This window comes from Bombyx mori, chromosome 20 (assembly GCF_030269925.1).
Source record: "Bombyx mori chromosome 20, ASM3026992v2".
Taxonomy (NCBI): Eukaryota; Metazoa; Arthropoda; class Insecta; order Lepidoptera; family Bombycidae; genus Bombyx; species Bombyx mori.
Window position 1 is genome coordinate 7,556,738 of NC_085126.1, and position 16,386 is coordinate 7,573,123.

Here is a 16,386-nt window from a genome sequence, read left to right on the forward strand (position 1 = left end):
AACTTTCACGTTGAATAACACAGACGTAAAATGAATGGAAACCCACATACGACCGTGTTTTCGTTTGCTACACAGAACTACCTTAATGTTGTAACAAAACGAATAATGTGTTCGTATCATACGCTTTTTTTAACGTTATTCCAGATTATTACACGCAACTAAAGCTATTTTGTGTTGCTAAATGCTTAGTCATGTTTTTGAGGTTATATTTATGTCACACAGCTTTCTTTTTTTTTTTTTATAAGTGATTTTATGACCTGGTAACTAAGACCTTTAAGCCATGTCTTATTTTAATTTATATTCTTATTTTTATGAAAAATGATAGTATGGAGTGATACGAAATGAAGATGATTAATTTGAGACATTAATCAACTGGGATGAAATGAAACAAAATGAGATGATATGGGATGAAAGATAATCTCAGTAAAATGGTAGTCATTTACTGAGACTTTTTCAGTGAACTTTTTGGAGGATCCCGAGAAGTTACGTCAAGCTGCTTTGTTTCATTTTCCCACATTTGTGCACTTTCACAGATACTAAGCAGTTAATAAACCACCGTTATTACACATTTAAACCTGAAGAAACACTAAATATACAAAATAAAACAAATCACACAACTTCACTCCTCGCGTTCCCGCCAAAAAGTCCACACACACCTATCTTGCTAGACGTTGTTGCAAGAGAATTAATTCTCATATAATTCCGGAGACTATTAACTTCTAACCGTTATGTTGGTGAAAAATTAATGATTTCTATCATCAGATCACAAAATAAACGAATATTTGTAACGAGAAATTAATTACCAATCACAACGCATTACGTCGCATGTGATCATGCGTTGATATCGGCTCCAAATGATATTACTCATTACAATACAATCGAACCCGTCGCTTGCGACGAAGAGTTCGACGAGTAAATTAACCCACAGACACAGCCCACTGAGTTTCTCGCCGGATCTTCTCAGTGGGTCGCGTTTCCGATCAGGTGATAGATTCTGCGAAGCACTGCTCTTGCTAGGGTTAGTATTAGCAACTTCGTCATGTCTGAGCCCCGTGAGCTCACCTACTAGTTAAGGTTACGCTGAAATAGCCTCTCAAGGCTAAGCTTAGGTAGGAAAAAAAACCTTTTTTCTTTCTATTCACGAAGTTGCCAGCCCTGTTAGCTTTCCCGCCATTGTGCTGTATGACGATGTGACATTTGACATCGTCGCGTCGCATACGCAATTCGTGGCACGACCCTATTTTTACATACAATACCTATACCTAAAAAATTACCTCAGTCAAATAAATTCGTATTGTTCTAGAATGTTTTCAAATTATAATGCAATGTTATTAGTTGGATTTTGTACCTTTAGTGCCATGCAAGTCTATTATTGTTGTTATTGTCTGAATCTCGATCACATTTATCGATAAGAGATAATTCGAATAGTAACTTTTTCATTTTAAAAGTTAAGTGCAATTAAGTACGATCCACTTCATTCTTCTCAATTGTAATTCCGATGTTTTTGATGAATCGCGGAGTAGGTACAATTATGAAATTTTTAATATGATTTTATAAACCAAATGTTTTTTTTTATTTTTTATTACCGCATCAGATCTTGCTCAGGTTATTAGGGTAAAGATTTAATATTATTGTATTGTCATCGGTCCTTGATACTTGCGGCTCATTTTTAAGTCAATCAGACGTCTTTAAGCCAGTGAAGATTGCTTTGAAAGATACTTAAGTATTATTCTTACATACGAACCCAATAATAGCGCGTCGAAATAGTAATCATTTTCTGGCAAAGACTTAACCACAAATGAGTTTTGAAATCATTTAGCAGAAGGAGCACATGTCAACAGTCGAGACCGCAATCAGATATAATCTTCGCGTTACAAAATAAACACAGTCTGAATCTGAATTTAAAAATAAATTACAAATAATTTTACATAACGCAATACAATGGCGGCGTCGTCCGGCGGAAACTTTCCGTCCCAAATTCTGTTTCCAATGTAGGTATAGGTATAAATATCAGTATGAATACTCAAGCATGGAGGTTGTATTTTTTTTGGGACCGATTTAGGCATTATTTTTTTAAAATTTAGTTTTGTTTTTAATCTTCATATTAGCAACTGCATTTTAAGGTTGTTCGTCCCAAATTGTGGGTAGGTATTTATTGAGTCTTCAATTGGCTTTTTGGAACGGCCCAAAAAGCAAGCGAATTTGTTTCATTTTCGTGGACTGATTCTATACGGTTAATAAGCTACCAATAATACTTACACGTTTAAACAAAAAGAAACAATGAATTAACAAACAAAAACTTAAATTACAATTCTCGCATTTTCCCGCCAAAACCCTTTAATCCTTGGTTCGTCCCCACCGAACGTGGTCTCGCCTTGTCGCGGCGGTGGGGCTTAAGCGTGCACCCCGATACCGTGGAGCAGCGTTGTCTGCACAGGGGTGCCGTGAACAAAGAAGACTGCACACCGTGTTCCCGTTTCCCACCTTTGCTGGACAAAGTGTGTGTGAAGCGGGAGAGGGCTCCCTTCTGGAGCCCTCTTGGATGCTAGGCCATGTCCCCGGCAGCTCTTTGGCTGCTAAAGGGGAAGGCCCTCCAGAGGAGGGTACCGGTACGCCGGCGTGGCCACACCGTGGTCGGACGTGTGGGTCTGTCAGTAATGGTAGACCCCACGTGGATGAGAAGTGAACCGGAGGGCACTCCCTTCCGGTCGCTGGTTGCCATGTCCCCGGCTGCCTCTTGGCGGCTACAGGGGAAGGCCCCCCAAAGGGGGGTACCGGTTTACCGGCGTGGCTTCGAAGAAGCACACCGCAATCCCTACCGAGTAGGGGACGGGGGCTGCTGCCTAGCAGGGGCCGTGAGGATGCGAACCTCTATAAAAAATGCCCCAATCCCAAGTTTTTGACACCTGACGATGGGATGAATGGCTGGAGGGAGTCTAGTCCCAAGGGTTGTCCCATACCGTAATCCCCACTTGGTGGGGGGCGGGGGCCGCTGCCTAGTAGGGGCCGCGAGGATGCAAACCTCTATAAAAAATGCCCTAATCCTAAGCCTGTGACGTGCCCGGTGATGGGATGAGTGGCTGGAGGGTGTCCAGTCGTGAGGGCCGTCCCAGGGGACCGACCCCTGGTTAAATAATAAAGGAATAAATAAATGATGGCAGACTTAACGAAAAAATTACCCCAGGAGGGTACCACTCTAGGTGGAGAATCCCTCCGTGCTTCCACCTCGGTGGGAGCATGCTGCCCCACGTATTCTGGGGGGGGCAAAGCATGCCACGATGAAGGGGGCTGTGCGACGGGCAGCGGAAAACCCGTCGAACTGAGGTGTGCCAGCGCTGGCTCGACGCGCTCTGCGCTCGTCAGCGACTGCGAGGCGGCTGGCCCGAAAGGGAAAGTCAGGCGGAAGAGGAAATCGAGGGGGGTTTCTTCCCGCGAAGGGAAGGGGGGGCTAACGTCGTCCTCTGACACAGATGCCCCACCGGAGAAAGTGGTGGTAGTCTCCGATTCGGCCTCTGCCGCGGAGGAGATGCCGCCCCCTAAAGGGAGACCCGCTCGGGGGAAGGGCGCACCGTCACCGGCGCCGTCATCGGCGTCGATGTCTGTCGCCTCGCTGGACGGGCGGACGACAGAAGAGGAGGAGGGCGGTCTTCGGGACCCTGCCTTGGTCATAGGCAGGGCCATGAAGACCGTCAAGTCGTATGCGGCGACCAGTGCCAAAACCAAAGCTGCTGGCCGCAGGCTGCGGGAAGTCGTCTCGCGAGTCTCGAAGGTTCTGCCTTCGGTTGCTTCCGCCAATGACCAGGTGGTGCAGCTGATGGCGGAGAATTTGAGGCTCCGAGCACAGCTACAGGCGCAGCGGCGGCCCGATGACAAGGTTGCTGCTACCAAGCGGGTAGCCGCGACGAGGTCGTCGCCCGCGTTGCCACGTGCCGCTGGGTCGCGGACTCCTCCGGCATCTGTGCCGGCGGTGTCGCCGCTGGTCTCCGGGGTCCCTCGGGGTCCCTGTCCCTCAGCGGCGGCTGGCGACCCGTGGCCCGTGCTGCCACCATCGCGCGCGGTACAGCGGCGTTCGCGTCTCCCGTCGCCGCGGTCTAGGGAGGCGACGGCCGTCGAGCGGCAGCAGGGATCCGCGGGGCCACGGATCGTGGGCCTGCCGGAACCGAATTGCTACAGCCTGGACGAGATTATCGATCGCACCGTCCAGGCTGTAATGGAAAGGCTGGGTGGCGGGCTGGCGGCACTCGAAGCGAAACGTATTGTCGCTAGTGACGCTGAACGGCCTGCGTCTACACATGCCGCGGTGTCGGGTGCTGCGGTGACCCGCTCCACCCCCGTACAGGCTCCAGCCACTAGGGCGGGCCCGGGGCGAGACAGAGCCAAGCGGGGGGGCGGCGCTAACGCGAAGTGCACATCGCAAGCGCCTCAACCCCGTCCGCTGCCCCCGCCCCCGTCTAACATGGACGAGGGGTGGAATGTGGTGGCCCGGCGGGGTGCCAAGAGGGCCGTACCGACAGCTCCCCAAGTGGGTGGAGCACCGGCCACTGCGGCGTCTCAGGCTGCTCCCCAACAGGGTCGAGCGCCTGTGGCCGCCAAGAAAAAGAAGATGAAGAAGAAGTCGTCGCGCGCGCCGCGGTCGGCGGCAGTGGTCTTAACGCTGCTGCCGGCCGCCGAGGCCAAGGGCGTGTCATACGGAGATGTAGTCTCCCGGGCGCGCGCGGCTATTGATCTGGACGAGATCGGGGCGGGGGAGGGCCTCCGCTGTAGGCTGACGGCCAATGGGGCCAAGCTGCTAGAGTGTCCCGGTGCCGATAGTTCCGGCATCGCGGAGCGTCTGGCGGCGAAGCTCCGTACGGTTCTGCCTGAGGAAGAGGTTCGAGTGCACAGGCCGGTCAAAATGGCTGAATTGAGAGTGACCGGCCTGGACGACTGCACCACTAAGGATGAGGTGGCGGCGGCTATTGCCGCCCGGGGCAACTGCGCCCTGGAGAATATAACTGTAGGCGAGCTGCGCCTCGGTTATACCGGGGCTGGCTCTGTTTGGGTGCGTTGCCCGGTAGAGGCGGCCACCTCCTTGGCTGCTCCTCCGCCCGGTAGACCGTCGGGGGAACCGGGCAGGTTGCGCGTGGGCTGGATAGCGGCCCGCGTGCGCCTTCTCGAACCACGCGCCTGGCGGTGCCTCAGATGCTTCAGCACTGGGCACTGCCTCGCTAAATGCGCGAGTGCGGTTGACCGCAGCGGATTGTGCTTTCGCTGTGGTCAGCCTGGACACAAGGCGGCCGTGTGCTCGGCTGCGCCGCATTGCTTATTATGTGCGGCGGCCGGGCGCAAGGCTGACCACCGGGCCGGGGGCAAGGCCTGCCCTCCGGCCAGCAAGAATGCAGAACGAAATCGGCGCCGCCAAGCTAAGCGGCGTCAAAAGAAGCGGTTGGCCGGGGGAGCACCGGCCGGCACTTTGTCCCCCGCTGAGGCGTTCGCGCCCGATAGCGGGGGCAATGGAGTAGGGGAGGGAGCGATGGATGTGGTTCAGCCTTAATGGATCACACCTATCGCTTCCTGCAGGGAAACTTGAACCACTCCGCTGGGGCTCAGGACATGTTGCTCCAGACCATGGCGGAGTGGTCAATTGACGTGGCTGTGGTCGCCGAGCCATACTTCGTTCCCCCAGCGGATGACTGTTGGTTTGGGGACGTTGATGGCTTGGCGGCCATACATATCAGAAGAACCGCGATGGTCCCCCCCCTGGCGATGGTGACCAGGGGCCCCGGGATCGTCGCGGTACAGTTAGAAAATATCGTCGTGATCGGGGTGTACTTTTCTCCGAATCGGCCTACCGTCGAGTTCGAGCGGTTCCTGGACGGGCTAGAGGTGATCGCTCGTCACCTTGCTCCCCGTTCAGTGATACTGGCGGGGGACTTCAATGCGAAGTCTGTCGCTTGGGGTTCCCCATTCACGGACGCTCGTGGTAGGCTGCTGGAGGAGTGGGCGGTCGCGGTCGGTCTCTGTATCGTTAATAGGGGCTCGATCGCGACTTGCGTGCGGTGGACGGGCGAGTCTATCGTGGACTTGACGTTCGCGAGCTCGCCCGTCGCACGGCGCATCCTCGGCTGGAGAGTGGTGGTGGGGGCGGAATCGTTGTCCGATCACCGGTATATCCGGTACGATCTTTCTGCCCCTGCGCCGACGCCGGCTGCAGGTGCCCGCGGGGTTGACCCCCCGCAGAGTGCATCCCGGTCATTCCCTAGGTGGGCACTGAAGCTCCTGAACAGGGAGCTCCTGGTGGAGGCCTCTATGGTGGCGGCGTGGGCGCCCAAGCGCCCACAACCTGTCGATGTGGAAACCGAGGCCGAATGGTTCCGGGGCGCGATGCACCGCATATGTGATGCCTCGATGCCCCGGGTCGGCTCTCGGCACTCTGGACGGCGACAGTCGCCCTGTTGGTCGCCCGAAATTGCAAGACTGCGTGCGGTCTCCATTCGGGCGAGCCGCCGGTGCACTAGACACCGCCGTCGCCGCCGCCTGCGGCGCGACGAGCCCGTCGCGTTCGCGGAGGAGGAAGCTCGGCTGCACCGCGAATATCGCGCTGCGAAGGACGCCCTGCGGCTGGCCATCAGGCGGGCCAAGGAGCAGAACATGGAGAGACTCTTGGAGGCGCTCGAAGCGGATCCGTGGGGGAGCCCATACAAATTGGTACGCGGCAAGTTGCGCCCGTGGGCCCCCTCTATGACTGAGCGTCTCCAGCCCCAGCAGCTGCGGGACATCGTTTCGGCGTTGTTCCCGCAGGAGCGGGAGGGTTTTGTCCCTCCCGCTATGGGCGGGCCGTCTGAAATCGTCGACGGCCAAGCTCCTGCTGAGGTGCCCCGTATTACGGAGGCAGAGCTCCGGGTGGCCGTTGTCAAGATGACTGCGAAAGACACGGCCCCCGGCCCGGACGGAGTCCACGGCCGGGTATTGGCCTTGGCCCTCGGTGCCCTGGGGGACCGGCTCCTTGAGCTATATAATGGCTGCTTGGAGTCGGGACGGTTTCCGTCGCTCTGGCGGACGGGTAGACTTGTGTTGTTGAGGAAGGAGGGGCGCCCGGTGGATACAGCCGCCGGATATCGTCCTATCGTGCTGCTGGACGAGGCGGGAAAATTGCTGGAACGTATTCTGGCTGCCCGCATCGTTCGGCACCTGGTCGGGGTGGGGCCTGACCTGTCGGCGGAGCAGTACGGCTTCCGGGAGGGCCAACGCATTTAACACTCTGCCCTGGACCGTGATAGGGGGGGCACTGGAGAGGCATGGAGTGCCCCTCTACCTCCGCCGGCTGGTTGGGTCCTATTTGGGGGCCAGGTCGGTCGTATGTACCGGGTACGGTGGGACCCTTCATCGCTTTCCGGTCGTGCGTGGTGTTCCGCAGGGGTCGGTTCTCGGCCCCCTCTTGTGGAATATCGGGTACGACTGGGTGCTGAGGGGCGCCCTCCTCCCGGGCCTCCGCGTTATTTGTTACGCGGACGACACGTTGGTCGTGGCCCGGGGGGATGATTTTAGGGAGTCTGCCCGTCTCGCCACAGCGGGAGTGGCCCTCGTCGTCGGAAGGATAAGGAGGCTGGGTCTCGACGTGGCGCTCAATAAATCCGAGGCTCTGTGGTTTCACGGGCCGCGGAGGGCGCCACCCGTTGACACCCACATCGTGGTTGGAGGCGTCCGGATAGGGGTCGGGGTGCAGTTGAAGTACCTCGGCCTCGTGTTGGACAGCCGGTGGGCCTTTCGTGCTCACTTTGCGGAGCTGGTCCCCCGATTGATGGGGACGGCCGGTTCTTTGAGCCGGCTGCTCCCGAATATTGGGGGACCGGATCAGGTTGTGCGCCGTCTCTACGCGGGGGTGGTGCGATCGATGGCCCTGTACGGTGCACCTGTGTGGGCTGAGCCGCGCAACCGGGCCACTATGGCTCGGTTCCTGCGCCGGCCGCACCGTTGCCATCAGGGTCATCCGCGGATATCGCACCGTCTCCTTCGAGGCGGCGTGTGTTTTGGCGGGGACGCCGCCATGGGAGCTGGAGGCGGAGTCGCTCGCTGCCGACTATCGGTGGCGCAGCGAGCTTCGTGCTCGGGGCGTGGCGCGTGTCCCCGAGAGTGAGCTGCGGGCGCGGAAGGCCCATTCTCGGCGGTCCGTGCTCGAGTCGTGGTCGAGGCGATTGGCCAACCCCACGTGGGGGCTACGGACCGTCGAGGCGGTTTACCCGGTCTTTGATGACTGGGTGAATCGTGGCGAGGGACGTCTCACCTTTCGTCTGGTGCAGGTGCTGACCGGGCACGGATGCTTCGGGAAGTACCTGCGCCGGATAGGGGCTGAGCCGACGACGAGGTGTCACCATTGTGGACACGACCTGGACACGGCGGAGCATACGCTCGCTGTCTGCCCCGCTTGGGAGGTGCAGCGCCGTGTCCTGGTCGCAAAGATAGGACCTGACTTGTCGCTGCCTGGCGTCGTGGCGTCGATGCTTGGCAGCGATGAGTCATGGAAGGCTATGCTCGACTTCTGCGAGTGCACCATCTCGCAGAAGGAGGCGGCGGGGCGAGTGAGGGAAAGCTCTCCTCACTACGCAGAAACCCGCCGCCGCCGAGCAGGGGGTCGGGACCGGGGTCGTATCCGTGACCTGGCCCCCTAAGAGCTAGGGGTCCCACCCGTTTTGTGCGGGGAGGGACCCAGACGAGGGGTGGCGTGCTCTGCACGCTCACCCGCAATAGGAAGCCGGGTGATGGTAGACCGCGTTCCCCCGACCGCTCTGGGGGAAGGTGTAACGCGGCGCCATCAAAGCGGGCTCTCGGCCCGCTGAACGAGGGAACCGGTGGTCGTTTCGCTGGCGGCCACCGGTCCGGCGTCCGTGGGACGGTGGGATGGATGTAATGTGCTCTGCGTCAACCCTGTCCCGCCGTTTCAATAGCCCCGACTGGGCTCCGGCCCGGTCCGAGGTAGGGCGCCGGTTGTGAGCGGCAGGAGTTTTTAGTGAGGTTCAACTCCCACATACCCCACCTGCCGCGCGGGTGGGGATCCGGCGATTTTCTCCTGTGGAAAAAAAAAAAAAAAAAAAAAAAATCCTTGGTTCGTGATCTTTACTATTTCTGTAAATTTGTTGGACATAAAAATAAATTCCCGGCGCTGCTATCCAGGCTATTAGGCTAGTTGATAATAATTTGGATTTGATCAACTGCATCCAGCTACTTATAAATTAAAGTTAAAATTATACCTATAGGAAGATGCGAAGGAAATCTATCATTGATCTTAGACTAACATTATTAATCGCCCAAATGACAGTTGCTTAAAACCAATGGGCCTGTTATTATATTATGTTACGGTAAATGTACACTCTTGGGAAATGTACACTTTTACCGGTAAATGTGCACATTTGCCGAACAGTTAGGTATATGTGAACTGAATATAATGTATATTATGTACATTTCCCGGCAAATGTGTACTCTTGCCTTCACGTTTTGGTAAATGTATACTCTTACCTTAATATTTTAAGAAAAGTTACAGTAAATACAAATAAATTATTAATGTTGTTGCCGTAAAAACTATTTATTTAAATAAACATAATACAAAAGGCTTTCGACTTCGAAGGCTTCATAACGAAAATTATTTTAATTTAAAAAATGTAAATGACAAACAAAACATACTTTTGTTTGCATATTATATAATATGTCGTAGGTTAGGTTAGGTTAGGTTAGGTTGTAGTAATATTACTAGCATTTGCGATTTCGTTTTTTTATGCCATGCTCACAGTTACCAAAACGACATGGTCATTGTGAATTCAATGTAGATTTCCCTTCTTTGAAATTGTAAATGTTAGTTGAATGCACATTACCCAAACGAGGAGGCAAATGTGCACATTTACCGGAAAATGTGTACATTTACCGCATTATCTACTTTTACCGTAACATATACACAGAATTAACGTTCGAATGTGTCAAGCTGAAATAATCTCCTGCGCGTCGTTAATAAGAAAAGACCGCCATTTTGAAATGAACAAATTAATCCGATTGGCCGATAAATGTGTTCCCCGCAAAACGCTGATTGGTCGAACAATAAACGTCCAGGTTTTAAAATTAGAACTGGGTGTCAAATTCAGTTGTGTAGCGTGTGTGTGAAGTTACATTAATGTCGTATTGAAGTCAACGCGTAACACATCACATATTTGGATCATTATATAATAACGTCTGCTCTCAAAACGCGGTAGAGATTCTTTTGCGTGAAAGTGTGACGGACGAATGTGATCGTATAATTCGTTTTCGTATTAGGGCGCGTCGTGAATTGGGGCCTTTCTTACGGACATTCACAACGATTTGTGGCTACTATTTAAAATACTAATAAAACAGTACTTTAAGCCGGTTCACCGCCTTAAACTGTATAAGGCGCAGGTGCGGCCTCACATGGAGTATTGTTGCCACCTTTGGGCCGGGGCTCCGGGTTATTAGCTATCTCCATTTGACCGAATCCAACGTAGGGCATCTCGGATTGTCGACGATCCTGAACTTGCCGATCGGCTAGATCCTTTGGCAATGCGTAGGGATCTATCTTCCCTATGCATACTTTACAGAATTTACAATGGGGAGTGTTCCGAGGAGTTTTTCAATTTAATAGAAGCCGCTGATTTTCGCAACCGATCGTCTCGCCGGAACTATCATCCGCACCATCTGGATGGTTGGCGTTCCACTACAATGCGTTTTAAAAACAGTTTTCTGCCACGCACAGTAAATCTCTGGAATTCGTTGCCATCAGCGGTCTTCCCCAACAACTGCGACATTGGGTTATTCAAGAAAAGAGCATATTCTTACCTGAAGGGTAGGCAACGCACTGGCGTCGCTGGTGACCGTGGGCGGCGGTGAATCACATAAAAAAAAAAGCCTATGCCTATAGAGTTAAGAGCTTTTGGTTAAAGTGATGTAGCGTATCCACGCATAAACGCCGCAAAACGAAAACGCCGAATATCTTGATTTGCAATGACCAGGATTCGCGAACCAGATTAACGAGATGATCGCGCTCACCAGTGCATGACTTAGTGACACAAGATGCAGTCTTTCGTAACATCAAATTACAGTCACGAATCAACTAAGCTGTTGGATTCGAAGTAAAACTGCTGGGACTAATGATAGGGCTCCACCGCAGCTCGTTATAAGTGTGATTGAAGAAAAACAACACGCAAAACGCATCCGAAACTGTGTAATCTGTGCACGTTACATTCACAGTAATCTGTGGTAATTTTGTCTATTGCAACGAAACCGATTATCAATCTATGCCCAGCCGTAGATATTTCTTCAAAAACTATCGGATTACAAGCTCACATTGTTGATAAGTTTGATTATAAAAACAAAAAAAGAAACATATTAAGATTCTAGCGCGTCAATTTGACATCCGTATTGTGTTCCTAATAAGGTCATCTACCCTCGATTGGTATATCTACGCTACCACTTAGATCAATTCACACTATTACGCCGATCGAGTGAGAAAAACACAGATATTTTTCGATTGCTTTTATTCGCGCTTTAACATACTTGTTTATGTCACGGATTTGGTAAAGAATTTATTAAATCCGTTTGAAATATACAAAAGAGGTTAACCTGTGAATATAAACGTTAAACGTTAAAAAATAACGATACTATTTTAGCTTTTTAATTTTATGCTAAGCTCTAGAGTATAGTTGCGATGACAGCATTTCCGTCACATATTCGATCCCTCCTCATATTATTATGAGTCTGTGAAGTTCCTTTTGTTTATGGCCTTTGTAGGCAGATGAAATTAGCCTATGTTTGTGAGTGGTTATCGTTGCTCATGGACATCAGTAGCACCAGGGGCAAAACAAAGTCGCTGCCTATCATACTGCATATGTTCACTTAGCACGCAAACCTCGGAACTTATTCCAGAGGCAAAAATGAGCTAAAAAAATAATGGAATATTTTTTTGTGTTCTAGATAATAGGAGAGAGAGAGTATGCTGTCAGGCCGACTAGAAGACCCTCAGAGGAACTGCAGACAGGACAACCTTTAGAAGTAATTGTGCAACAGGTGAGCGAACAGTTTTGGCTTTTTTATTTTATTTTTTTCCTGCCTAAGCTGATAGATAGCCTTGAGAGGCTATTTCAGAGTAACCTTAACTAGTAGGTGAGCTCACGGGGCCAAACCGGGGTGATGCTAACACTGACCCTAGCAAGAGCAGTGTTTCGCACTGAGAAGATCCGGCGAGAAACTCAGTGGGCTGTGTCTATAGGTTAATTCGCTCGTCGAGCCCTCGAGGACGATGACCAACAGTTTTGGCGGGATCCGCCATTGCTTTTTCTTTTTCTTTCCTTCCTAACACGTTTTTAAACATATACTAATTGTGTTTGGCTACTTCTTGTCTCAAGGTGGACTAGTGGCATTCCCGTTGTGATTCCTATGGGTGAAACTAACAATTTTTTAGGTCATTTCTTAAAATCACACCAGGCCCCCAAAATTGCCGCACACATTTCTACAGATACTGCGCAATCATAGATAATCCCACTGTTTTATGTACACAAGTCAAATCCGAAAATATTAAAGTTAAAAACCTATTACGTAGGTATAGCAAGCGGCCTAAAGTAATTAAAAAACATTAAACAAATATTAAGTCGTTAAAGTTAATAAACCATTCATTAAATGTTGCATATAAAAAACAAACTTCAGTCAAGGGCGTGCCGGACTATGTATTGACGGGTTCCGCTGTAAGAATACACTGTTAAAATTTAATGTATGAAAAATACCCCTCAATCTATTCTCGGTGCTTTTAGGCACTCTAAGACAACCGTTCTCTCACTGACTCTCACCATTAAGAGTTGGGTTTGCAGCTTAATTCACAGACACAACCCACTAAGTTTCTCGTCGGATCTTCTCAGTGGGTCGCGATTCCGATCCGGTGGTAGATTCTACGAAGCATTGCTCTTGCTAGGACAAATTTTGCCCTATCGGTCAATTCATTAGCATCAGCTCTAAATTACCTTGCAACCCTGAATAACAGCATAACACATCAGCTCATAGATGTCTCAGTAACTCCTCCGACCACCTACATGCCATGAACACACCAATTCTTTTCTAATTTAGTAATTTTTATACACGACAAGCCGTACTCGCCCGATTCGCTGGGCATTTAAAATTAACATTACTATTTATTGTCATTATTATTAGTGATTATTAGGGAGTCCAACACTCATATAAATATTAGCGTATCCATTAAGTACATCTTTTATCTTTTATACCTTTAAACGAGCAATTCTTCGGAAACGAAAGCAACGGCTCCAACGATTTTTATAAAATTTAGAATACAGGGGATTTCGGGGGCGATAAATCGATCTAGCTAGCATTTTTTTTTCAGAAAATGTTGATTTATTCGGGTTTGCATTAATCAACTTTATCGATTATCAACTTTATGACTCTTCCCGACATCTATTGGCGAATAATAATACTATTTTTCATAATTGACAGCAACTAACTGCTTTAAAGACACAATAACACTAAAGCTATTCCAGCAGATGGCGTTGTTAAGCCACCCGAAGCCAATGAGTGTTTGGTTTAAGGTTAGACCAAAAAAATGAATTGTTTATTTATATTATTTGTGTCTTTTTTAACTCACGTGTTCACTTAAAAATGTCTAAACGATCTTGGAATATATCATCATTTTATCAATATGTAATTCGTATTTTTAAAAAAAAACCAAGCAAAGCTCGGTCATCTTTCTAGTGTATTTTCTACATGGATATAAAAGTTTCAAGTCAATCGGATGCATGATTCAGTAGTTATAACGGAACATCCGTAAAAACCACTGTAGATTTATATAGATCAAGATTGCTTTCGTTATGCGACTCGGTAGAAGGTTCCAGAGACAGACCTGGAAATTGTACCTATTCAAAATTTACACAAGCCAAATTGTGTACAGTGAAAAATAAACCCCTAATAAACGTATTATATGGGACATATTGCGGGACAGTTCGTACAGATTCATAGCTTATGTTTTGGAATTTCATCCATGTAGCTTATACAAATACACTTCGAGTCATTTATCTTGATAGACTCTGTATATTATGCGGCATGCCCACGGATCACAATCATAAATTGATCCAGGCCAATTGAGGTTTTGCAGTCTCTCAATCCTATCTATTTTTTAAAGCACTTTCCCACATCTGTAAGGGTCAGCGAAGCATATCCCTCTATCATGGTAGGATTTGGCTTGTGGCTTACCTAGAGCCTCACTGACGTCAACACTCCGTGGGCTATATCTCCATTAGTATATACCTTGCAACATGGCATAGGGAGGGAGGTATTTTCCTTCCTTTTTTTTTGCTGTTTCTTTTACCTCGTCCGTTTTTTTTTTATGTTCGATGTATAATCGCGTTTCATAATTATAAACATTTACACTAATATTTACTTTTTCAAAAACCCAAAGTAAAAATAAATGTCACAATTTATTTGTTTTTCGGGCATTTTAATTTGTAGTCTAAAGCTTTTACGTCCTTCAAACCAAAACGCTTAACAATTCGCGGCAAAAATGAAACATATAACAAACATGTAACTTAAAATTACAAGCGGATTGGTTGCACGGAATATTAAGGAATCCAGTTTCATCAGCATATTTGGCTATGGAACCCTAAAACCTTTTTACAGGCAAGAACTAATTATTATATTATGTATATTATAAGACAGAAATAATTAGCGGTTTTTTTTAACGTTTGTGTTTTAATAAACAATTGACGTTCAGCTAAAACTCAAGGATTTTCCTGTAGAATACAATGTTCAAACGGTAATTAAAATTAAAATCATTAATATTGTTGTGTTATCCAAACAGATAGACGAGATTATAGCCCATTTGACTTTACATACGATAAAGAATCATAAATGAGGGTAGCAGTTTTGTTTGTCATAAAAATTATCATCGAAAGCATTGAATGCAGAGCTAATAAATAGTGTGTGTATATACTATGCTCCGATCATAGATAATACAAACTCCGATGGCGGGCGATGCGTTAGGTAGTAGAAGATATGACAAATTTATTTTCTGTAAAGGGATTCAAAATAAGTTTGAGGTATGTACTTTTTTCCCGATGAGACATTACGAGTTGTTGTTGAAATACGATAAGATTTAGAAGAATCGAGAGAACTGATTGGCAATGATATTTTTCATTAAGACTTCAGAGTTTAACACGCAACAAACTTTTATTATTATTAAGTAAGTGAGAGTGAGAAACCTCTTCACGAAACGCGACGTGTCGTGAACGACTGCTCTTTGCAAAAAAACCCATCTCATAATTATTATTGTGAACATTTGTTTACCCTAATATTTTTATACGATTCATTCTTGTTTAAGTATATATTATGCATATTACACATTCGTACATCTAAGAAACTACACTAACACATTCGATCAATTAGTTTTGTATCTATATATTAATACGTGAAGCAAAAACTTTGTATCCCTTTTTACGAAAATTGTGCGGAGGAGTATGAAATTTTCCACACTTATAGAGAATATAGAGAAGAAGTGCACAATGCTAATATTTTTTTTAAATAATGCATAAAAGATACATTAAATCAATAAAGAAAACATTGCACACACTACATACCATGTATTTGACGCACACACGCATGCATACTATTTATTGTCAAACTTTTGTTCTTGACGTCTGTGGTCAAATTAAGAATAGATTAAATATTGTTTGACTTTATTAATATTTTTTTATAGTGTAGACTTGGCGAAATTTGTGATTATAGAATTATAAAATACAATCATAATAGTGTACAAAATTGCAATTCCAATTAATTATAGTCGAATTACGACTACTGCGGGACCTCTAGTTTAAATAAACTCGTACCTATTCGTACACACGGTGGCGATAGTAAAAAAGGCAATAATTTTAAACAACATTGTTTCTAACGCCATCTCTTAAGTGTTCGAGGTACCCGCATTATTGCTATTGGATTTGGCGTTAATATTAGTATCAAAAAAACTTTACGAGATGGCGCTGCCTATCAGTTACGAAAACATCCAGAAATTAGGTCTAAATAAGATTACAAATAAGCTGTGTACAGATGATTTTGTAGTTTATAATACGACAGTGATAAAACGATAAAGGCATTCAACCAAACTACAAAGTTCTCCTGTGTTATGAGCCAGGCGCCCATATAAAAAGAATTACGAGTGTAATTGGGAATGTTATTTTAAGAGGGAGGGATTACTGTTTGCTTAGTGTGAGTTTTTTAACGTTCCCGATAGCGTAAAAGTTAAGCCAATTTTGTATGCAGTTGGAACAGCGCCCCTAGCGGCAAACGTAGGCAAACGTTCCAACTCCATACAAATTTGAGTTAACTTTTACGCTATCGAGAACGTTAAAAAACTCGCACTAA

General features: G+C 47.7%; 1 protein-coding gene across 2 annotated transcripts in view; it reads left to right on the forward strand.

Moving 5' to 3' along the window:
- Positions 1-16,386, forward strand: part of LOC101740369 (RNA-binding protein fusilli) — a 139,358-nt gene that overhangs the window by 50,450 nt on the left and 72,522 nt on the right. For both annotated transcript variants that reach the window (XM_038018197.2, XM_038018196.2), the window contains exon 2: positions 11,950-12,042. In XM_038018197.2, coding sequence (XP_037874125.1) covers positions 11,950-12,042 — 93 coding nt within the window. The remainder of the gene's footprint in view (positions 1-11,949; positions 12,043-16,386) is intronic.